General features: G+C 35.0%; 1 protein-coding gene and 1 non-coding gene across 4 annotated transcripts in view; one reads left to right on the top strand and one right to left on the bottom strand.

The window, feature by feature from the left end:
• Positions 1 to 25,347, top strand: part of ECT2 (epithelial cell transforming 2) — a 73,576-nt gene that overhangs the window by 10,447 nt on the left and 37,782 nt on the right. For all 3 annotated transcript variants that reach the window (XM_023213438.2, XM_023213437.1, XM_023213439.1), the window contains 10 exons: positions 764 to 837; positions 1,565 to 1,695; positions 1,840 to 1,955; positions 2,059 to 2,121; positions 3,416 to 3,638; positions 8,650 to 8,786; positions 13,613 to 13,732; positions 22,160 to 22,228; positions 23,806 to 23,916; positions 24,735 to 24,831. In XM_023213438.2, coding sequence (XP_023069206.1) covers positions 764 to 837; positions 1,565 to 1,695; positions 1,840 to 1,955; positions 2,059 to 2,121; positions 3,416 to 3,638; positions 8,650 to 8,786; positions 13,613 to 13,732; positions 22,160 to 22,228; positions 23,806 to 23,916; positions 24,735 to 24,831 — 1,141 coding nt within the window. The remainder of the gene's footprint in view (positions 1 to 763; positions 838 to 1,564; positions 1,696 to 1,839; positions 1,956 to 2,058; positions 2,122 to 3,415; positions 3,639 to 8,649; positions 8,787 to 13,612; positions 13,733 to 22,159; positions 22,229 to 23,805; positions 23,917 to 24,734; positions 24,832 to 25,347) is intronic.
• Positions 10,944 to 11,074, bottom strand: LOC111543544. Its single transcript, XR_002731909.1, has one exon. It is a non-coding gene; the product is annotated as a small nucleolar RNA SNORA72 (small nucleolar RNA).

The following is a 25,347-nucleotide window of genomic DNA, read 5'->3' as shown; positions in this document are numbered from 1 at the left end:
AGTAGCTGGGACTACAAGTGCACACCACCACGCCTGGCTAATTTTTGTAGTTTTCGTAGAGACAGGGTTTCACCATATTGGCCAGGGTGGTCTCAAACTCCCGACCTCAGGTGATCTGCCCACCTTGGCCTCCCAAAGTGCTGGGATTATAGGCGTGAGCCACTGTGCCCGGCCACCTAAGTGCCCTTTATAAGAACAGAACTCTGCTCTTATAAAGTGGTTCTAAGATTTAACTTGTTAATATTATAAAAGGAGAAAATACTCTTATTAGGATTGGAATCTTAGTTTAAGATTGTAGTTGAATGTCTTAGCAAGTTTTATGATTTTTCTTAGTCTCCCTTAGTGTATTTGTGTAGCAAATGATAATTTTAGTGTACTCTTCAATTTAACCTAAATATTTCAACTCATATATAAGGTTTTAGTGACTTAGTCAGATGTCTTCTTCTGTAGTGCCATCTTGAGGGTCATACTTTCAAGGAATTAAACGTGAAGAATGGAGAAATAGAAATTTAATGAAGATGAACTTCAGAGATATATTTATTTAAAATAAAATAAGGAAACAATTTGGACACGATGGAACTTGTTTTAAAGTTATTTTACCCTACCTTGTATGATGGGAAAACAGTTTGTTAATTTTTAAATTATTTTGTTACAAAGCAGATAGTGATCTAAAACTGAAAAAAATTAAGTATGTTAACTGTTTAGAAGTTCCTTGAATGCAGTTATTTAAGGAGAAAATTCATTGTAATGTTTATATTTTTAGGTTGCTGTGAGTCTAGGTACTCCAATTATGAAGCCAGAATGGATTTATAAAGCTTGGGAAAGGCGGAATGAACAGTAAGTGTTCAGAAATTCAGTAGTTCATTATGTAAATTAAACATTCTGGTTTAAAGATAAATCCTTGTGCTGAAAAAAGTTATTTCATAGATAGAAAAAATGAATTCAGTCTGAGTAGCTTGGAGAATAAAATCTAGGAAAAACAAAGTTGTAAAAAATTGAAAATTGAATGGTATCTTTGATATCTTTGGATTTTACCTTGTGAAGTAATTTTGACTATTATAAACATTCTGAAATTATTAGATAATAGCTAAATAAATCTGGGTATTTGGATTTTGTTACATATTTTAAAAATTTTATGTTGTCTGGTTACATTTTAATTGGTGCTTAAAATTTATTGCCTTGTTTTGCTTAGTTTTCCAAGCTCATGATTTCTTGCTCTGGCACTTCATCATTACTTAAGATTTCATGAAAGTTATCATTACTTAGATTTCATGAAAACCTTGGAACACAGTACATATAAATCTTCAAATAATAGAGAAAAAATTTGAATCTGTTGTAAAGCTTATCTGTGATCACATTTTGTCAGAAGTTACTTTTGGGATGACTGAGGACACATCAATTTTTTTAAACTGAAGTTTTTGTGAACATTTCAGGACCAAATGTTAAATCATTCCAATAGATAGATTATACTAAGACCTTAAAAATTGCTATAGGTTGTAAATTGATATACCTAACACTTGAATTTAAATTAAACTGGTTTTAGAAGAATGCATTTTGTTTTTAGGGATTTCTGTGCAGCAGTTGATGACTTTAGAAATGAATTTAAAGTTCCTCCATTTCAAGATTGTATTTTAAGTTTCCTGGGATTTTCAGATGAAGAGAAAACCAATATGGAAGAAATGACTGAAATGCAAGGTAAAATTTAGCATAATGTGAAAGTTACGTATATTTTAGTCCCTACGCCTGCTTAATCACTTCCTGGTCAATATACCTCTTAAAAATTTTGAGTTTGGAAATAAGTAGCTCGGCTTATCTATGCTTATGTGCATTCCTCTTTAGGAGGTAAATATTTACCGCTTGGAGATGAAAGATGTACACACCTTGTAGTTGAAGAGAATATAGTAAAAGATCTTCCCTTTGAACCTTCAAAGAAACTTTATGTTGTCAAGCAAGAGGCAAGTAATTCTAGAATGTGGTTGGTTTTTAAAAACACTGTTAATAGTTTCTCTGATAAAATAAATGTAAACTGTTTATTAAAATGTTTTTTCTCTCACCTAGTGGTTCTGGGGAAGCATTCAAATGGATGCCCGAGCTGGAGAAACTATGTATTTATATGAAAAGGTATGCTTTTAACCCCTTAGTTATTCTGTGAGCTTGATTGTTTGAAAAGAACACTTTTCTGTCCAGAAGATTTGGAGAGCATGTTTAGGAATTTCAGAATGATTAAAACAATTGGGATATCAAGTTATCTTAGTCTGTGTAGATTTAAGTGGAACTATTCAATGTAATGTGTATTATTTTAACCCAATATATGTTGTTCTGTGCTAATTATTGGTGATAACATTATGAACAAGAACATCGCTATCTTCAGAAACTTAGACTTTTAATGGAAAGATAGATTTGTACATAGGTACGATGAGAAATGATGTGTGCTGCAATTGAGTGATACATTTTAGGTAGCCTCACTCTGAGAGACTCAGGAGGGATTAAAACGGTCAAATAAATGTTTGACCCAACTTAGTAGGACAATTAGGTAAGGACATTCGTTAGAACCCCAATTGGGAGAGGGTATGAAAGCTTTGAGAGTACATTAAAATAACAAGTAGTTTAATATGGATTTAAAATACACTGTGGGAAGGAAGGCCAACAGATAATGGATAGATAGAATCAAAAAGTTTTTAATACATTAATGAGCTTGGATATTATCCTGTAAGTATTGGGAGCCATTGAAGAAGGATAAGGGGAGAGATGTCATTAAAAAGATGAGTTTGATAGTAGAATATAGTCAAGGAAAATCTAGTCTTTAGGGTGGATCTTGGTGAAGAGTGGTATCACTTACCAAAATGACATAAAGTTATGAAAGTAGGCTTTATGGGAATATTTAGTTTAGGATTTAATAACTTTGAATGGAATATTGAAGATGAGTTGTTTCTGTAAAATCTATATAGTACCATATTGTGTTCTCTTCAGACTTCAAAATGTATAGTTCTTAAAGTTTAAAAAGTGTGCTTTAGATTTAGGGAGAGAACTCTTAAAAATCAAGAGTTACTCAGCACATATTAGAAAGCATTGTGTCCAGGCACTGTGCTAGGGATACAGTGAACAGACTGTGAATGATCCCTGCCTTCGTGAAGTTTATGGGCTAATGAAGGAGCAGACAGTAAACAAGTTTACAGATGAAAATGTAATGGTGATAGTGGCTATGAAGAAAAACGAGGTGCTCAGGGTTAGACAATTACAGTGGTCTCTTGACTATTATGTTTTATGAAACTTCTGAATTGCCTGGTAGAGTGTAGGGTTATAAAATTATTGTGCAAATCCAGATTTTGTCAGACTTGTAAATATATTTTTCTCTTGTTCCTGTCTCAGTAAAGAACCATGGAAGTAAATTGAGCTTTTGTGCTTTTGATTACAGGCAAATACTCCTGAGCTCAAGAAATCAGTGTCAATGCTTTCTCTAAATACCCCTAACAGCAATCGCAAAAGACGTCGTTTAAAAGAAACACTTGCTCAGCTTTCAAGAGAGACAGACGTGTCACCGTTTCCTCCCCGTAAGCGCCCATCAGCTGAGCATTCCCTTTCTATAGGGTCACTCCTAGATATCTCCAACACACCAGAGTCTAGCATTAACTATGGAGGTAATTCACATTTTTAAAAACTTGTCTTTAAAGTTTAGTGGAATGGAATAATTGTTAGAATGTAGATAAATCCCTGATATAGTGAATATGGAAGTCTTTGCCTTTAATTACCTTTGTTCTAGCTGTAGAGAAAAGACACATGAATAGTTAAGCTTAATAATGTTGCAATTTAATGACTGCTTACTACATGCTAAATGCTTTATATATTTTGTGTGTTTATAATAGATTTTATTGTTCCTGTTTTACAGATGACTAAACTGAGATACAGAGAAGTTGAGTAATTTGTCCAGGGTCATATAACTAGAGAGTGATAGTGCTGTTCAAAAAGCAAACAAAATCACAGGGCAGGTCACATAAATTATGGAGAAAATAGGTAGAATGAAGTCAGAGGAGGGTGAGTTCACTTTGTGCTGAACTGATACAGAAAGGCTCCTATAATTCTTCCTTGGTTATCAGTATTTCCCTCTCGTTTTGATTTTTAGTCTGTAAACAAATGTGTTTTCTAGATTTAAGAAACCTCTGGACCTCATGACACTTTTCATTTATTGTCCCATTTTTCTGTTCACTTTCACATCAGTAGACCTTGATCTATTGTCTCATTTCCTTGATTCTCATTGTCCTTTCAACCCATTCTAGCTGATCTGCAGTCCTTGTTGGGGAGACAGTTTTTATGCATTCAACACATGAATAGCTACTCTTTTAAGGACACATTTTTTTTTTTTTTTTTTTTTTTTTTTTTTTTTTTTTTGCTTTGCTTCTGTGATACTGCTTTCTCATTTCTCGTTCTCCCTGGCCTAACTTCTTTTTTTTCAATTCTAAATGTTGTATGATCCTCCTGAGTCATTGTTTCTTCTCTATTGTACTCTCCCTAAATTATCTTAGTAAATTATATGGTTTTGAAAAAAATTTGTATGCTGATAACTCCCAAATTTGTCCTCTTCCCTGTCAAGCTACCTACTTTGTACTTCCTTGTCCATGTCTAATAGATATCTTAAACCTAACATAACCAAATTAGAACTCTTGATTCTTTCACTCTTAATTCCTCTGTTCCTTTGCTCTTCTTCATCAGTCTTTTCTGTAAAAAGGATCTCTCTTAGATGATTGCAGTAGTCTCCTAAATAATCTCTCCCTTTTAATTTGTGCTGTTGCATATGCAGCACTTAGAAAAGTCTTTAAAAATATATAAATTAGATGATGCCACTCCTCTGCTTTAAAATCACTTAATGGCTTTGCATTACTGTAGCTTTTAAGTCCCTATGTAATCTTGCCCTCATCTACCTAATCTCATGTGGTACTATGCTCTCTCTAATAATGCCTGTACTCTCTAAGCGTCAGTCATACCATCTTTGTTATTCTTCAAATATTTGTAGTACATCTGTACCTCAGGATTTTGTTAGTTACTCTGTCTGCCTCAAGGAAATCTGAGTGGATTGTCTGTAAAGTTAAACTCCCCCACTCCTTTCTGCCAACCCTGTGACCTGGTTGTTGTTTTTAGTAGTAGTTCTTACGATAGAAATTATAGTACTTGTTTACTTCTTTATTATTTGATTTGCATCAAATAAGTAATCTTTAAGAGAACATGAACCTTGTCTGTCTGATTCTGTGTTTTATTCTCAGATCCTAGTATAAAGTGGGTATTCATTAAATACTTAAGGAAAGAACTGAAAGTGAATTTAAGGTTGGCCCAGAAAATTGAAATGAGTTTGAGAATATAAAGAGGAGCAAATATACAGATAATAGCATACAAATTGAGTTTTTAGGGAATAATGGATAGAATAATGGGTAGTTTGCTTGGAATGTGGAGGAGTAATAGTTAAATTAAAAATGTTAATCTGAGGCCTAGTATTAGATCACTTTCAAATAAGACTGTAATATCTGAGCTGTATATGGTCATCAACAAGGAATTTTAGAAACTCCTTGAGCAGCAGAGAAATTGATTGAATAGATGATTCATAGAGAGTTGTTCTAAAGAATGATTAGAAAGACGGCAGTTTGGAGACAGATCATGATGTAATCTATTACAGTGGCTTCGGTCATGAAATAATAAGGTGCTGAACCAGAGTATGTGGTGGTTGGAAAGAAAAGTAAGAAGCACAGGAGAGGCTGGGCGTGGTGGCTCAAGCCTGTAATCCCAGCACTTTGGGAGGCCGAGACGGGCGGATCACGAAGTCAGGAGATCGAGACCATCCTGGCTAACACGGTGAAACCCCGTCTCTACTAAAAAATACAAAAAACTAGCTGGGCGAGGTGGCGGGCGCCTGTAGTCCCAGCTAGTTGGGAGGCTGAGGCAGGAGAATGGCGTAAACCCGAGAGGCGGAGCTTGCAGTGAGCTGAGATCTGGCCACTGCACTCCAGCCTGGGCGACAGAGTGAGATTCCATCTCAAAAAAAAAAAAAAAACACAGGAGAAATATTGGTAGAATGAAGTAATAGGAAATAAAAAGAGATGAAGGCAAATTAGTAATTTTATTTTTTATCACTTTTTTTAAAAAGTTTTTTTATTACTATTATTATACTTTAAGTTCTAGGGTACATGTGCATAACGTGCAGGTTTGTTACATATGTATACTTGTGCCATGTTGGTGTGCTGCACCCATCAACTCGTCAGCACCCATCATCTCGTCATTTACATCAGGTATAACTCCCAGTGCAATTTAATTACATTAAATTAGTAATTTAAATGAAAGAAATATTGCCTCGGCATTGAATAGATAGGAAGTTTATATTTTAGAGGAAGGTAGTGCAATTTTAGAGAAATCCAAGGTACATTAAGTCAGAACTGTCCAGTAGGCATTTGGAAAAGTTGAACCAGCTTGAGAGGGAGAACATGATTAGATCTGAGAATGTACTAGTTTTATAATCATAATGGGCAAGAGCATGGGATGGTAAGAGGAGATCATAAAGGACTGAAACTTGAATAGGCATTTTAGGCAAGAAAATAAACCACTGAAGTAAACAGATATGACAAGTATACTCATATATTAGGGGCTCTATAAAATAGATTCCCCAGTTTTAGGTCATTGCCTAGACACAAAATAATTAAATAGTGCATCTCAGTTTTTTCCCACTGAAGTATATTCTGTAATGGCAGAGGCTTCTGGGTCTGGTGAGTGTAGCCTAAAATAATGTTTGGCAAGTGGGAAATTTTTTTGAATTCTGTTTTCTTTAAAAAGCACTCAGACTGGGCACGGTGGCTCATGCCTGTAATCCCAGCACTTTGGGAAGTCGAGGAGGGTGGATCACGAGTTCAGGAGCTCGAGACCAGCCTGACCAACATGGTGAAACCCTATCTCTACTAAAAATACAAAAATCAGCAGGGTGTGGTGACGTGTGCCTGTAATCCCAGCTGCTCAGGAGGCTGAGGCAGGAGAATCACTTGAACCCAGGAGGTGGAGGTTGCAGTGAGCCGAGATGGCGCCACTGCACTCCAGCCTAGGGGACAGAGTGAGACTCCATCTCCAAAAAAAAGCACTCAACTCCATAGTACATAATTGTTTTCATATAAAAGCATTTAAAATTGTTTATCATTGAATAAAATTGATATGCTAGAAATATATATTATGGTTCTTTGTCACCCATTTCTATTTTATGTTATACATTCCTTTTCCTATTGAAAAACTTGCTATTAGGTGATTCTATATATAATGTTAAAGTATTCTAACCATATTAACAGTAAGAAAATGTATTTTAAACTTTTATACATTAAAAAGATATATATCTCTATATATTTTTTTTGAGATGGAGTCTCACTCAGTCGCCAGGCTGGAGTGCAGTGGCGCGGGACTGCAGTGGCGTGGGAGTGTAGTGGCATGATCTTGGCTCACTGTGACCTCCACCTCCTGGGTTCAAGTGATTCTTCTGCCTCAGCCTCCTGAGTAGCTGGGATTATAGGCATGTGCCACCACGCCCAGCTAATTTTTGTATTTTTAGCAGAGATGAGGTTTTGGCCAGGCTGGCCTCGAACTCCCGACCTCAAGTGATCTGTCGTCCTCAGCCTCCCAAAGTGTTGGGATTACAGGTGTGAGCCACCATGTCTGGCCGCAAATTTTTTTCTTTCATGAAATGTGTATGAAACACACTGTTGCGTCCTCTTTCCACTTTGTACTGGTTGTTTTATATTATGTTAAGATAGTTTGAACTAACAAAGAATTTTCAGTTAATATTGGGTTTTTTGTAGGGGGCTTCTTTTTGACATATGTATATGACAAGTTTTCATTATTGTAATGGTGTAATCACAACAACTTTTTCCTCCTTTTTACATGTAAGTAGCTTTACCTCTTCCTTTCTATTTTATTATTTTAGCTGTACAAAGATTCATATACCTTTTACCCAGATATCCCAAAGGGACATATTCTGCCATGTTTGCTTTAGCATTCATTCAGTCAAAATCTCTCTTTTTCTAAACACAAATACAATACACACATGCATGTGTATTTTTAATATATATACTGTTTGAGAGTAAGCTGCAGACATGATATGCCTTTAGCTCTGAGTACTTAAATGTCTGTTTCCTATAATAGAGACATATTTCTTAAATAACTGTATTACTTATTACATTATTATAGTAAGGAAATTAACATTAATACTATGAACTATTTTGTAGACTTTTCATCAGTTATCCTAAAAAGTCTTAATGTTCTTTTTAGCAAAAGGAAAAAATTTTTTTCTTTTTGATCTAGGATACAATCCAGGATACACATTTGTTAGGTTGTCTCTCTTTAGTCTTCTCTAACCTGGAACAGTTCCTTAGTCTTTCTTTGTTTTTAATAACCTTGACATTTTTGGAGAGTACAGGCCATTTAGTGGAATGCCTACCAATTGGAGTCAGTGATATCTTTGACTATTTTTTTTTTCTGGCCTTAGCCTATGAGAAAAAAATTCTTTAATGGAAATCTGTATGGTGGTACATTTATAACAGTGGGTTTTCTCTCCTTTTTATCTTGTTAAGTGTACATAATGTTTGGTATTTTTATTTGGCTTCCATTAAATCTTTCCACCTTTTAACATTTCAGACACCCCAAAGTCTTGTACTAAGTCTTCTAAAAACTCCACTCCAGTTCCTTCAAAGCAGTCAGCAAGGTGGCAAGTCGCAAAAGAGCTTTATCAAACTGAAAGTAATTATGTTAATATACTGGCGACAATTATTCAGGTAAGTATGAGTTTGATTGGAAAATGATTTCTGTTCCAGTGTTCCTAAGTAAAAAAAAATCTAGGTGATATTATTTCTTACAAGAAAATTATATAAACATACAATTTGAACATGGATATTAAAAATGGAAATGTGTGACAAAAGCTGCTGTTAGGGAAATGTCATAACTGTAGTATTACCTTTTATTTATTCAGAAATATTTTTATTATTTTTATTAATTATTTTTAATAACTAAAGCGAACAGAACTCAGTAGGTGATCTCAGAGGGTATCTATCAGGTTTAATTCAGAATTTTGCAGGTTCCTTGTCAAGGTACTACATTTATATTTGGAAATGGTAGATAACTTTTTCTGAAAGTATGTGTTCTAAGAGTCATTGCTTTGAGTACTGTATATATGTGTAAAACATTGCCTATACAATAGCAGTGAAGTATAACAGTGTTGATATAAGTAGTTTTTTTCAGTAACCATTTCATGTGACACATGAAATATGCAGTGGTTAGTTATAAATAGATGTTAACTCATTGCTTATCAATAGTAAAATGTACTATAAAGTTATTTCTGAAGAAAAACAGCTCTAATGAATCCTTGTAGGATGAGATTATAGAAGATATTAAGGAATAAACTGAAATTTAAGATCCTGAAAGACAATAAAAGGTCATTATGTTGGTATCTGTAGAAAGAAGGAAGAAGTCTGTTTTAGGTAATAAAAGAGATAGGTTGACATACTGTTAAGAAAATGAAGTTGAAAAGACCAAGCTTATCTTTCAATAGAAAACAATAGGGAGTTTCTGATTTGGGTTTAGTTTTTAATTGACCTTTATTTGAATTCACAAAATAACTCATTAAGGTCCAATTTAATAGCCTTTAAGTTGCTTGTACCATTGATAAAATGCATGGATAAGAAATGGAAAGACTTCTTACTTGATGGTCATAGAGAGGTTGTTTTTCACAGTTAATTATTTGTTTAGCAGCAGTGAAGGTTTTATGAGGTTCTTTGCTGTGTTAGATTTATTTTAAGTCACCTTTGCTCTTCTTTCTCAAGGGAAATCACGCTAGATAGATGAGTTTCTTGTTGAAGTTTTTATAGTGATTCAAAATATGGTTGAGTAGCAAAAAATCCCTTTGGCATATACTATTCATGTACTTTAGTAGCATTTATTGCTTAGAAATGTAAATCCTTTCAGGCCATGGTAAAATGCATTGAAGTTTCAGAATTCTCATTTGCATATCAATTAAATTCACTAAAACTCCTTTCAAAAAAGCTCATGAAATTATTAGACTGGAGAAGGTTTCATACCACTTTGCTTAGTATAAACTCATCAAAGGTTTTATTTAAAAGATTGTGGCCTAAATTCATGATAGTATTCTCTCTTTAAATTTTTTTTTTTTTTTGGTACCGACAGGGTCTTTCTATGTTGCCCAGGCTGGTCTCAAACTCCTGTGCTCAGGTGATGCTCCTGCCTCAGCCTCCCAAAGTGTTGTGATTATAGTCATGAGCCACTGTGCCCAGCCCATGATAATACTCTCCTTAAAGAACTTTGTTTTAGGACTGATATTTTCCTTTTTGGGGGAATAGGATTTGGAATAACTTAATTATAACTTATCCTCAAAATTAAATGAATATCCGGAGGCTTATTCCACATACTACTTGGATGCCTAATTAATATAAAGTACTATGCTAAGTGTTAAATATATTTTTTTGTTGTTTTAAAGAACTTTTTACTAGAAGAGGAGATAAAACATACACAATTATACTTACCAAATGGAACGTATTAGCATAATAAAGGAGTTAAGGTATTAGATTTGTAAAGTGAGAGTTTTACTGCTCCTTTAGTTTAGGGAAGGTGTTGGGCTAGAATTTTCTGTGTGTTGTGCATCAGAAAAAGCTTCATACAGAAGGTAATGATTGAAGTGAACTTTTTTTCTAGAAAATAAAAATACGGTAATTTTACAGTTTATTTAATAGCAACTGGTACATACGAAATTTCCCTCCTTTGGTAATGCCTTTCTTTGACAGAAGTTTGCAAATTAGCACTGATTGTTTGTAAAAGTTACTAGATTAGCTGTGCTGTCGTTTTCCTTAAGGCTGACCAAAGATAACCTAGAATCACAGCCCTCAGATGGTCATACAAAATGATCATATAAGCCAGAGCTAGTTTATCACCAGCATTTATAAAAACAGACCTAGGGAAAGAGGTAGGTCCAAGACACATGCATGGTCTTAATATAGTGAATGTGTAGCTTGTCCTTACTATTATAAAATCAAAACAATGAGAATATTCACAATGAAGTGAATTTTAAAGTATGAATATGATTGGTAGAAGTAGAGGATGTAGATGAGAAGTCTCTGAGACTGAGTAAACAGTACAAGTGATCATTCAATGTATTATCGATAGCAAGGGTGGAGTAGCCATATGGATACCATGAGAGTTGAGATGAGATGGCCTATGCCAATCTAGAGCAGGCCTTTGAGCGGTGTGCTATCTTATCTGTAAGCCATAGAATAATTTTTTTTATGAGATGAGAGATCAGTAATATCTGACTTGCATTTCAGAAAGATAACTTGGTTCACTTTGAAGGAGGAATTGAAGAGGGGAAATTGGGGAATCAATGATACCAATTTGGAGGCTATTTCAGCAGTCGTGAGAGATTTTGAAGATCTGAACTTTTTAGGATAGTATCAGTGAAGATAAGAGGATAGATCTGAGAAATATTGGAAAGATAGAGTCATTGTGGTTTCAGTTTTCGTTTTCACAATGACTAATGATGTTGAACGTATTGTCTTCATTTGACATCTGTATATCTTTTTTGTTGAAATAACTGTTCATGTTTTTTGCCCACTTTTAAATTGGTTGTTTCCTTCTGAGTTTTGAGAATTTTTTTTTAGAATTTTTGAAATAGGGTCTCATTCTGTTGCCCAGGCTGGAGTGCAGTGGTGCAATCTCTGTTTGGCTCACTGCAACCTCCGCCTCCTGGGTTCAAGTGATTCTCCCATCTCAGCCTCCTGAGTGCTTGGGACTACAGTCATGTGCCACCATACCTGGCTCATTTTTGTATCTTTTGGTAGAGATAGGGTTTCACCGTATTGGCCAAGCTGGGAGAATTCTTTTTTTCGTTTTTCTGTGAGACGGAGTCTTGCTCTGTTGCCCAGGCTGGAGTGCAGTGGTGTGATCTCAGCTCACTGCAACCTCTGCCTCCCGAGTTCACGCCATTCTCCTGCCTCAGCCTACCAAGTAGCTGGGACTGCAAGTGCCCACCACCACGCCTGGCTAATTTTGTTTTTGTATTTTTAGTAGAGATAGGGTTTCACTGTGTTAGCCAGGATGATCTCAATCTCCCGACCTCATGATCTGCCCACCTCGGCCTCTGAAAGTGCTGGGATTACAAGCGTGAGCCACCGTGCCCAGCCGAGAATTCTTTATATATTGTGGATACTAGTCCTTTGTCAAACATGACTCGCAAATACTTTTTCATCGTTCATAGCATATTTTTTTAATTCTCTCAAGTGTCTTTTGCTGAAGAAAAGTAAATTTTTATTCAAGTCTAATTTAAGTTTTTTTATTCATAGATTGTGATATCATGTATGAGAACTCCTTACCTAAGTTTAAGTCATGAAGATTTTCTCCTCTGCTTTCTTCTAAAAGTTTTATAGTTTCAGGTTTTTTGTTTATGTCTGTGACCCATTTTGAGTTAATTTTTGTATAAAGTTTTATATTTAGGCTGTGATTCATTTTTTGCTTATGGCAGATGGTATTGTAATACCATTTGTTGAAAGACTATCCTTCCTGCATTGAATTGCTTTTGTACCTTTGCCTAAAATTACTTGACCATATTTGCATGAGTTTGTTGTTGAATTCCCTGTTTTATTGATCTATTTATGTTTCTCCCTTCACAAATATCATACAATCTAGAACACCACAGCTTTGCAGTAAGAAGCTTCTTTGCCTTTCTGTATAAATTTTTAGAATCAGGTTTTCTGCATCTGCAAAAAGTCCTGGAACTTTGATTGGCATTAAATTTATACATCGGTTTAAGGGAGAATTGACATTCTTACTGTGTTCATTCTTTCAATCCATGACCATATGTCTACTTTTATTTAGGTTGTCTTTGATTTCTTTCATCAGTATACTGTAGTGTTTAGCATCATGAATGTATTTTATTATGTTTATACTTAAGTATTTTGATTTTTTATTGTGATACTACTTTTTAAATTTTCCATTTGTAAGTTACTGGTATATAGAAGTAAAATTGATTTGTGTCTGTGCACACATATGCGTGTTCTGACCTTGTATCTTACGGCCTTGCCAAACTCATTTATTAGTTCTTAGTTTTCTTCTTTTATTTTTTAGATTGATATGAGCAGCAACGTAGATACAAACAGATCTTCTAGCTTCAAATCCAGTCTTTCCCCAAAGCCAAGCTTCTAAAAATTTTAAAACATTTAGCACATATATTAAGTATGTCTGGAGGCAACAGATTGCTTGTTGCTTTCATCCTTAGTAACTTAAATACAAAAGTAGAAATTACTCTTGTATCATACTAACGATTTTAATGATTGATTGCAGAACTGTGTGAACTTCTATTTGCTTCTAATGACATTTCATGACAAGAGCATATGTATATACATATACACAGGTATATAAATAGAGTACATAGAATAAAATAGAATAGAAAATATGGGGAAAATGTCTCAAATTTAGGGAGAATATTTTTTATTATTACTTCCTTCTCTATTAACATCTTATGTCTCCTCTATCACTGTCTATATTTTAGGTCTTTCCTTTTTCCCACAATCTACTTAAACTAGTCTTTTTTCTACTTCAGCTATTTCAAGTACCATTGGAAGAGGAAGGACAACGTGGTGGACGTATCCTTGCACCAGAGGAGATTAAGACTATTTTTGGTAGCATCCCAGATATCTTTGATGTACACACTAAGATAAAGGTAAATTTGTATATGTTAGACTAGTAGTAATTTTTTTCAGATTGTACATATTTATTATGATCTTTGAGGTACTTCTGGTCAGCTAAATAAGTTTTGTAACTAAAACTTTGAGTCATTTTTCTCTGTTCCAGCACCTCATAATGTTTGTTGTTTGCTTGTTTGTTTTTTGAGATAGTCTCAACTCTTGTCACCCAGGTTTTAGTGCATTGACGTGATCTCGGCTCACAGTAACCTCTGCCATCCAGGCTCAAGCAATTCTCCCACTGCCTAAAAGTCCTGCTTAGCTGGGCACAGGCATGTGCCACCATCCCAGCTAATTTTTGTATTTTTTTTGTAGAGATGGGTTTTGTCATGCTGCCCAGGCTGATTTTGAACTCCTGACCTCAAGTGATCCATGCGCCTCGGCCTCCCAAAGTGAGGGGATCATAGGTGTGAGCCACCGTGCCCTGCCTTTTTTTTTTTTTGAGATGGAGAATACTCTCTCACCCAGGCTAGCGTGCAGTGGCGTAATCATGACTTACTGCAACCTTGACCTCCTGGGCTCAAGTGATTCTCTCACCTCAGCCTCCCCTGAAGTAACTGGGATTACAGTTACATGCTGCCATGCCTGGCTAATTTTTTTTAAAAAGTTTTTTGTAGAGATAGGGCAGGGTCTTGCTATGTTGCCCAGGCTGGTCTCAAACTCCTGGACTCAACTGATCCTCCTGCCTTAGCCTCTCAAAGTGCTAGGATTACAGCCTTGAGCCATTGCACCCAGCCTTTGTTTGCTGTTTTTTTTTTTATTTTCAGGTAATCCTACAAACAAGGAATTAAGGCTTTATGAAATCTATTCTGTAGAGACATGTTACTCCCAGTACTATTTTTCTTATGTTCCTATTGCTTTTGCTCTTGGGGTATATATTTTTGTTTTGCTTTGGCTTGTTTTGAAAACTCTAAACTTCTAATGGACTAAGAGTTCGTTTAAGTCCCTTCTCCATTTATAGGTAGGTAAATGCCAAAAGTATGTGAGACAATGCTGTCCTCTTATTAATTATTTTCCTTTGGTGAAGGGCCTGTGATTTCCAGGTGTCAGTCTCTTACAGTAAAATAATTCCTGGACAGATTTAGCTGAACTCTTAAACTACTTTTTAAGTAAGTAGTTTAGTTTTATTTCCTCTTACTTTATCTATGTAGTACTTGAGCAAAGTTAATCAGTTTTCTTTTCAAAATAACTCACATTAATGTTTATGCCACATTCCAATAAAAGAACCAATCCGAATTACAGGATGTTTTCAAATATATAAGATTGTTTTTTAGTATACATTACAAACAAAAAATAGCAGATCTATAAATTATTAAAAATGACATTTACCAGTTGCTTGTATTTTGTGTTTTATCAGTATTGCTGATCATATTTCAGTTAATTTCTAGATTTGAAGAGAACTCTGAAGGAGTCTATTTAAAAAGCTTAGAAAGCTAGAGTTTCAGGCTAGTTAATCCTATTCCAATTAGGATTCTGAATTTTTGAAGAGGAAAGTACTTTTGGAATATTTTTTGTTTTAAAAGACTTACTGAGTGGCACAAAAGCAGAATGGAAGGTCAAGTAGGTTTTGTGGGGTTTTTTTTGTTCTGTTTTTGAGATGGAGTCTCACACTGTCACCCAGGCTGGAGTGCAGTGGTGCGATCTCAGCTCACTGCAACCTCTGCCTCCCAGGTTCTCCTGCCTCAGCCTCCCGAGTAGCTGGGACTACAGGCATGCACCACCACACCTGGCTAATTTTTGTATATTTAGTGGATCTGGGATTCTGCCATGCTGACCAGGCTGGTCTTTAACTCCTGACCTCAAGTGATCCACCTGCCTCGACCTCCCAAAGTCCTGGGATTACAGGCATGAACCACTGTGACCGGCCTGTCAAGTAGGTTTTCGTCTTGGTGTTTTGCCACTAAATTTGTGTATCACTTTGAATTTGTGTCAGTTATTTAGCTAGTCTGGACACCCTTCTATGACAAAATGTGTTATTTTATGTTTGCAGAGTCATAATCCTAATTTAGAAAATCATATTCTTTGATTCAGTGAAGCTTTGAAAATTTATCACCCTTTTGTTTTCTTATGTGTAACAATTCTTTAAGCTTCTTTTCTAAGATGGTACTTCAACTATTAGTTTTTCAGTTTTTTCTTTTTTTTTTTTTTATGTCACCTAGGCTGGAGTGCAGTGGCCTGATCTGAGCTTACTGCAACTATTTGGTTTTTTAGCTGATTTCAGGTTTGTCAAATATTTAACCATTTTAAAGCTTATGTTCTTTTCTACTGTGAAACCAGTATGTGCTGTCAAACATTTGTAAAACTCAAGAGAAAAGGAAAAAGGGAGAGAAATACCCATAATTCCATTATCCAAATATGCCTAAAATTTTGGTTTATTTTCTTTGTCCTTTTAATACATAGCAGTTTTTTTTTCCTGTTTTAAATGAAGCCAACCATCTATTGAGCGTTACCACATCTATTGAGCAAAAACTTGGTATTATTGTACACATTTTAGAGATGTGAAACCAGTACACACAGAGAATAATTTTCCAGAGGCAGTCATCTAATAAATGCTGGACACAAGACTTGAACCTTTATTTGTATAACTTCAAAGTCTGTTCTCCTAACTACTAATGCAATTTTGCTTCTTTAAAATCATGCTGAGGTACATTCTTTTAGTATGTAAACGACACCATGTAAATGCATCTTAAATTTGTACAGTTTTTCATATCATCTCAATACAGCATTCCTGAAAACATTGGTGTCTGTATTTTATAATATCACATAGTGGTTAAGAATATGTAGTGGAAAAAACAGGTGTTTTTTTCTTTTTCTTTTTGAGATGAAGTCTTGCTGTTGCTCAGGCTGGAGTGCAGTGGTGCAGTCTTGTCTCACTGCAATCTCCATCTCCCGGGTTCAAATGATTCTTCTGCCTTAGCCTCCCCAGTAGCTGGGACTACAGGTGTGCACCACCACACCTGGCTGATTTTTGTATTTTTAGTGGAGGTGGGGTTTCACCACGTTGGCCAGGCAGGTCTCAAACTCCTGACCTCAGGTGATCTGCCTCTGCCTCTCAAAGTGCTTGGATTACACCACTGTGCTTGGCCTGAACAAAGCAGATTTGATTGAGTTTGAAGTCAGGTGACTTTAAGTGCTTCAGTTTTCCTGTTTATAAAATGGGATAATAATAACTGACTTATGAAGTTGGGTAAACTAATCTTCAGAAGTTTTGTGTAGTGTTAAAACTTTTTTACCCATTGTGTTTACACCCACTGTCTAGCATTTAGATTACTGTCAGTAAATGTTTACTGAATGATGGCCATGTTACCTTTAAATTTCAAAATCAGGACTAGCACTCAGTGTTTTTTCTTATCTAGGTATTATGTAAACATCTTTAGTAGCCTCATTCTTAATTTGCTTTCAAGATCTTGTGAGCTGATGTTTTGAGTAAGATGAAAATTTTTGAGGTTGTTATCTACATCTCTCTCTTTTCCTCAGTATGAATTTTTCTTTTTCAGGATTAAACATTATTAATCCTTGATGTATAATTTTCTTTTTTTTTTTTTTGAGACGGAGTCGCCCAGGCTGGAGTGCAGTGGCCGGATCTCAGCTCACTGCAAGCTCCGCCTCACGGGTTTACGCCATTCTCCTGCCTCAGCCTCCCGAGTAGCTGGGACTACAGGCGCCCGCCACCTCGCCCAGCTAGTTTTTTGTATTTTTTAGTAGAGACGGGGTTTCACCGTGTTAGCCAGGATAGTCTCGATCTCCTGACCTCGTGATCCGCCCGTCTCGGCCTCCCAAAGTGCTGGGATTACAGGCTTGAGCCACCGCGCCCGGCTATGTATAATTTTCTACTCTTAGCTGGGCACAGTGGCTCATGTCTGTAATCCCAGCACTTTGGGAGGCCGAGGCGAGTGGATTGCCTGAGCCCAGGAGTGTGAGACCAGCCTGGGCAACAAGGCGAAACCCCATCGCTACAAAAAAATGCAAAAATTAGCTGGGTGTGGTGGCGCATGCCTGTAGTTCCACCTCTTTGGGAGGCTGAGGTGGTAGGATCACTTGAACCCAGGAGGCAGAGGTTGCAGTGAGTCAAGATCATGCCACAGCATTCCAGCCTGAGCAGCAGAGTGAGACCTTGTCTCAAAACAAAACAAAAAATAAACCAAATTTCTACTTTTACACAACTATGATGAAACAAAAGAGAGAGGGATTGATAGGAGTTCTTTTTGTTGTTGTTGTTGTTTTTTAATATATATATCTTTTCTTATTTTAGTGTAAGCCTCAAAGAATTGTGTACTTGTTTTAGGAACCCATGTATGTTGGCTTACTGTGCAGTGAGCTCAGCAAAAGAGAAACCCTGGTTAAGATTAATTTTGCACTGTTACTACCTACTTAACAGTGCAGAATAAATCTTAACAAGGAAGAAAAGAAGTAAGTAGCTTAGCTTTCTTAAGCCCCATCTGTTTATGACTTCCCCACTTTTCTAATATTCTTGCCCAGGCTTTGGAATCTGCTTTGTCTTAGAACTGTAGAATTGTCCTTTCTTTTGGAGGAAAAGTTAAGAGAATCCTATGAGAATTTCTGATGTATTATAGACAAGGAGGAGGAGATACATCTCAGTCTCTGTCCAAAATTGTATCGGGCATTTTCCCCAGAAATGTTGTAAGAAATAGTGGTGTTATGAATAAAGCTATTGGGGACTCGCCTGCCAAACTGAGTCCCCCTTTCCAATGGGGACGACTGTGGAATAACATGGAATCTGAGTCAGACAATCCTGAGTTTAAATACTGGTTCACAGCTGTGTGATTTGAGGAAAGTTACTTAATCTCTCTAAGCCTTAGTTCCTTTATTACTTAGTTCCTGAGCTAATAGCAATCTTTTTTTTTTTTTTTTTTTTGAGATGGAGTCTTGCTCGGTTGCCCAGGCTGGAGTGCAATTGCACAATCTCAGCTCACTGCAACCTCCACCTGCTGGGTTCAAGCAATTCTTCTGCCTCAGCCTCCTGAGTAGCTGAGACTACAGGCACGTGCCACCATGCCTGGCTAATTTTTTGTATTTTTAGTAGAGACGGGGTTTCATCATGCTGGCCAGGCTGGTCTCAAACTCCTGACCTTGTGATCCTCCCGCCTTGGCCTCCCAAAGTGCTGGATTACAGGCGTGAGTCGCGGCACCCGACCTAAGACAGCAATCTTCAGTCAACAAGCATTAGGAATTAAAAGTTAACCAGAAACTGAGCAGACTATATTTCACAGTGCCTCAAGATGATTTTGCTTTCTTAGAGCAATGTTCTTATGTAAGTATTTTACAGGTTTATCCATTGATAGAGGAATCCCTAACAGATAGTTATGCTCATAAAATCCTGTATGATGTAGGAATAATTACTTTCCTCATTTTTCAGAATAGAAAATTGAGGAACATATAGCTTACATAACTTGTCCAAGGGCACAAAAGTAACAAGCCTAAGAGCCAGTATTTAAACCTCAGTAGTCAGTGCCAGAATTCACTGCATTGTATTGCCCCAAGATTAGACTTATTTATAATATTTCTTCCTTTTTTTTTTCTTTCAAGTGCAGTTCTGAACAGTTCAGTCTTCCCAGTTCTTGATGTGTGTGGGCTGTTAAAATATTCTTGCTTTGAGTTTACTTTTATGCTATTGAAAGTAGTTTTTCTCCTTTTTGAACTTTACTGAATCTACTAATACAGGACAGTGATTCTTAAATTATTTGTCTTTAGAATCCCTTTTCATTCTTAAAAATTGAGGAAGTTTTACTTATGTAGATTTTATATATTGGTATTTGCTGTATTCAAAATTTTAAAATATTATTTAAGATGTATTATTTTTTAACAGCTTTATTGAGGTACATCTTACATGTTTTTAAATTCACCTATTTAAAATACACAATTCAGTCCCGGCCTGGTGGCTCCTGCCTGTAATCCCAGCACTTTGGAAGGCTGAGGTAGGAATACCACTTGAATCTAGGAATGTGAGACCAGCTTGGTCAACATGGTGAGAACCCATTTTTGCAAAAAATAAAGAAGTTAGCTGACTGTGGTGGCACATGCCTGTAGTCCCAGCTACTTCGGCAGGTTAGGTGGGAGGATTGCTTGAGCTTGGGAGGTTGAGGCTACAGTCAGCTGTGATTGTGCCACTGCACTCCAACCTGAGCAAAAGAGTAAGACCCTGTCTCAAAAAAAAAAAAATAAATAAATACATATATGATACAATTCAGTTATTCTAATAACTTAACCAAGTGGTACAACTGTCACCATAAATCCACTCTAGGACATTTTCACTACCCACCCCAAATAAGATGTCTACTTAAAATTAATCTTTATTTTTACACCCAGCCATAGGCAACCACTAATGTACTTTCTGTATCTATGATTTTGTGTTTTCTGGACATTTTATATCTTTAATATATTATAAATATACATTGATACTATGTATATACACATAGCATATAGATATACTATTTGATACACTATATAGTGTTGTAAATATGTTTATATAGTATGTGGTCTTTTATATATGGTTTCCTCTTAGCATGTTTTTTTTAATTCATCTAAATGTAGCATGTTAGAAGTTCTTTTTTTCTGGTCAAATAATATTCCATTATATGACTATACTAATTTTTAAAAGTCTGTTCACCAGTTGATAGACATTTAGATTGTTTCCATTTTTGGCTATTATGAATAATGCTCCTGTGAGAGTGTGGTGTGCAAATCTGTGTGGACATGTTTTCATTTCTCTTGAGTAGGTACCTAGGAGTAGGATTGGTGAGCTATATGGTAGTTTTATATTTAAAAATTTTGAGAAAATGCCAGGGTTTTCCCATCATTTTAAAGTTAATTAATTAATCAATTTAGAGATGTGTTCGTGCCTAATTGCCCAGGCCAGCCTCAAACTCTGGGTCTCAAGTGATCCTCCCACGTCAGCCTCTTGAGAAGCTCAGACCCATCAGTTGTTATTTTCACCAGTAATGAATGAGAATTGCAACTTCTCCACATTCTTGAAAAACACTTATCTTTTTTTTCTTACCTTATAACCATCCTAGTTGGTGAGGAGACATCTCTTGTGGCTTTAACTGTATTTCCCTAATGATTAATGATAAGTGTCTTTTCACATGGTTATTAGCCATTTGTATATTATTTTTTGTGAAATGGCTACTGTCTATAGCCTGTTTTTTGATTGGATTGTCTTCTTGAGTTGTAAGGCTTCTCTATAAATTCTGGATACAAGTTTTCTTGAAATACAAAAGTTTTAAATTTTGATGAGGTTCAGTGTATTCATTTTTTCTTTTATGGACTGTGATATCAGTGTCATATCTAAACATTTTTTTCCTAACTCAAGATTTTGAAGATTGTTTTCTTCAAAAGTTGTTTTGCTTGAGGTGAGGGTTTAAGTTCATCTTTTTGCATGTGGGATATCTAATTTTATATTAATTCGCTTAATAACTACGTGACAACACAAGTACCATTCTTTAAGAAAAATAATTTCCAAACAAAAATAATTAGTAAGGGGAGTGGTGGTATTGTAGTGTTTTTACTGTCTGGCTTAATAGAAGACTGGTTTTCATATCTGCTTCTACATTCAGTCTGTTGCAATATCACATATCATGCAGCTTCTAGAAAACAACTGTATACTTGTGAGAGAATGAGTGAAAAAGTCAAATAATGCTTTAGCAGTATTACAAAAATAATTTTAATCTCAGGGATCCCACTGAAAGGGTGTCCCAGCAGTCTTTGATGAAACTTTAGAGAGTCTTTAGTATAAGAGCTTGTCGATTGATGTCTACTTTAAAATCACTTAGAATTTCAATTAGGGCATATCATTTCTTGGCATCTCATTTTATCATCTGATTTGTTTGTTTATTATAAAGCTTTTAAATGTTCTTCTAAGTTTTTACAAAGAAGTAATATTTTAGAAAGACCATGAAGAATTAACAAATTATGCTTCATGGGCCAAATCCAGCCCATTTCATGTTTTGGTTAAAAAAAATTTTATTGGAACACAGCCACACTCATTTATTCACACTTTTAAATTTGCTGACCCCCTGTTAGAGATTACAGTTTTTAATGACTGATGTTAAATAAGACGCTTCAGCAGCAGGATTGAAAGTAGTTTTCTATAATTAATAACACCAATCAGCTTTATAGTTAATAAGAAAAAAATACTGAGTTATCACATCACATTGGAAAGTTAGGCTTATTGACTTTATATTTAAAAAATTATTTTTCAAAGGACTTTTTTTTGTAGTAAAAGTTAATTCCTTGTTGAAGAGAAAAAATGGGATGTTCATTATTTTACACATTAAATTAAGACACTTCGTAAAGTGCTTCTTTCCAATGAGTATCTCGGAAATATTAAAAGTTGTATAAGGAACTGTCAGGTTTAATTTTAAATATTTCAACTCGTGCTATTTCAGGATGATCTCGAAGACCTTATCGTTAATTGGGATGACAGCAAAAGCATTGGTGACATTTTTCTGAAATATGTAAGTATTGTATTTCCTTTTTAAGTTTTCAGATTAAAATATGATCTCATCAAGGACTGGCAAGGAATGTAATTTACCTATTTAAATGTGAGAGGTTTTAAAACTTTGACATGATTGTGTTTATAAAATATATTGGAAATGTTCTTTGTCTTCTGAAACATGCCTTCTATATGCAATTTAACATCTTAATAGCTCAAGATTATTAGAAGAATGCCAATTATCATGCTGTACTATAATTGTTTTAGTATGTATCAAGTTATTTGCCCTTCATAAATGGCCACAGATTGTATTTTCATTTTATATATTATTTAATTTTCATTTTAAGTTCAGGAGTACATGTACAGGCTTACTACATATGTAAAACTGTGTCATGGGGGTTAATTGTACAGATTGTTTTGTCACCCAGGTGTTAAACCTAGTACCTATTCGTTATTTTTCCTGTTCCTCTCCTTCCTCCTACCCTCCACCTTCCAAAAGGCCCCAGGTATGTGTTGTTCCCCTCTATGTGTCTATGTCTTCTTATCATTTAGCTCCCACTTATAAGTGAGAACGTGTGGTGTTTGGTTTTCTGTTCCTGTGTTAGTTTGCTAAGGATGATGCCCTCCTGCTCCATCTGTGTTCCTGCAAAGGACATGATCTCGCATTTTTTTTTTTTTTAAATGGCTGCATAGCATTCCATAGTGTATATGTACCACATTTTCTTTATCAAGTCTATCATTGATGGGCACTTAGGTTGACTCCATGTCTTTGCTACTGTGAGTATTGCTGAATTCTACCAGATGTACAAAGAAGTTTTTATTTTTCTCCCTTCTTAGTTGATAACACTTTTTGCTGTCATGTCTGTTTCTATTTAAAGGCTTCTAATGAACTGCCTCTTACTAGGGTAAGAACCACACAACTTAAGTTTTATAAATTCATTTCGACAAGATTCTATGAATAGAATTTATACGTTTCTTTGAATCTCTTTAAATAGGATTTGTAAGTTTCAGTGCCTTGAGTACTGGCATTTATACTTTTATTTTTTGAGGCCTCTAACTTCTTTCCTTACAAAATAATCTCTTAGATGTTTTTTCAGTTTGGTTGAGAATTAAAAATTTACAAATTATTTTCTCATTTTTTTTGATACTTTTTAATTTTCTCAATCAGCCAACACTTTTCCTTTTCTTGCTTGCATTTTTGAGTAATATAACTGATCTTTTAATCGTGGTTTGGATTTTTGAATAAATACCATGCTTTTGGAATCTACATAGATCAGCTGTAATTTAATTAATATTTTTTAAACTCATAGACGTTTTCTTTGTCATGTTTGTATCAATACAATAAGCTTTAACATATCTTTTGTTTTTTTCTGGGTGTTTTCATGTTTTAGATTGTATATACCAATTGATGTATTTTGTTTAGCAATTCTTTACTGAGAAATTTATGAAATAAATTTCTATATTTAATTTGAGAAAAAACTTACTTTAAACTTTGTATCCAATATTTCAGATTGTGACTATTAATTATTTGACTTTACATTGTCTCTAAGGGGGTGACAAATGCATAACAAATAATGTTTTCTTCCCTTTTCTTTCTAGTCAAAAGATTTGGTAAAAACCTACCCTCCCTTTGTAAACTTCTTTGAAATGAGCAAGGAAACAATTATTAAATGTGAAAAACAGAAACCAAGATTTCATGCTTTTCTGAAGGTAATGTGTATTTCTTTCAAATAAAAATTTGAGAATTATTTCTGAAGTAATTCGCCAAAATATGAAACAATGAAGTAAATTTTAACTTTAGTAAAATGTCTCTATTAATATCTGTTAGTTTTAGTTGTACTTGTGGGTGACCATGATGTTTAGCTTTGGAAGGTTTGTTATATTCAGTGTTAGGTACCAGGAGGTGATTGAATGAATAAGAATGTTATATGTGGTCTTTTTTTTTTTTTTTTTTTTTTTAAGTTGTGGCCAGGTGCACTGGCCAATGTCAGCCTATAATCTTAGCACTTTGAGAGACTGATGAGGGAGGATTGCTTGAGGCTAGGAGTTTGAGATCATCCTGAGCAACATAGTGAGTCTCCCATCCCTACAAAAAGTTTTTAAAAAAGTTTTATGTATTTTAGTTTTCAAAACACCTAATGATTTTTCAGTGAGATTAGTTTTGCTTTTAATGATTTTTTTTCTTATCAGTTCCTTACTTTGTTTATTTAATGGTATTAGCATAATTAATATTATTAAATGTGCTTTTTCTTGTGAATGATGTAGACTTAAGAGAAATTTAAGGTGCGATATATAGGAGTGTGTAGAAGAACTCACTTTTTATGTAAGATGTTAACCACTTGGCTGGCCAAGAGGCCATTTCAGGCCCTGGAAAATTACGCAGCCAAGTAATCTACCACAGAGAAATTCCACCTCTTCTCTATTAGTTTGTATCAGGGACACTAATGATAAGGTGTAATCCAGTAAAAGTAGGGCATATAATCTTTGCAGAAAACCTTTTTTGAAATTGTTGAATAAATTTTTTTCAGATAAACCAAGCAAAACCAGAATGTGGACGGCAGAGCCTTGTTGAACTTCTTATCCGACCAGTACAGAGGTTACCCAGTGTTGCATTACTTTTAAATGGTACTTGTCTGATCTGTTTCAAACTACGTCAGATGTTTTAATAGAATTGTTTTTTCCAAAAAAGTTGAATTTCTTCTCATTTTTAGAGTTTCTTAGATTTCAGCATTAAAGTTTATATATGTTTTACTTTATGGATTATCTTAAAAAATAGTCACTGGTGCTACTAAAATTCAGCTTGGCCTGAAATATTTTATTTGTTGATTAGTAGTATATATTTTGTCTTTTCATTTAAAAGTTTTCTTAATATTTCATGGTGTGTCACTAATTCAAAATCATTTTACATCCAAGTACATACAAAATTTGCCCACAAAATCACGAGAAGATAATTTGTATGTCCCAAGTTTTTGTAGCCCGTTTTTGAATTTTAGTAAAGTTCTATATACTTGGCTTTATGCTTACTTTTTTTGACCTTAGATTGTTCAGAGTACTCTTGAAACATACCTGTTTATTCTAGAACTGAACTATAGATATCAGTAGAAGGGAATTTTACAGCAGATAATTTTTATGCATAAATTT

Source organism: Piliocolobus tephrosceles, chromosome 2 (assembly GCF_002776525.5).
Source record: "Piliocolobus tephrosceles isolate RC106 chromosome 2, ASM277652v3, whole genome shotgun sequence".
Classification (NCBI taxonomy): domain Eukaryota; kingdom Metazoa; phylum Chordata; class Mammalia; order Primates; family Cercopithecidae; genus Piliocolobus; species Piliocolobus tephrosceles.
This window is presented reverse-complemented; position numbering and strand designations above follow the sequence as displayed.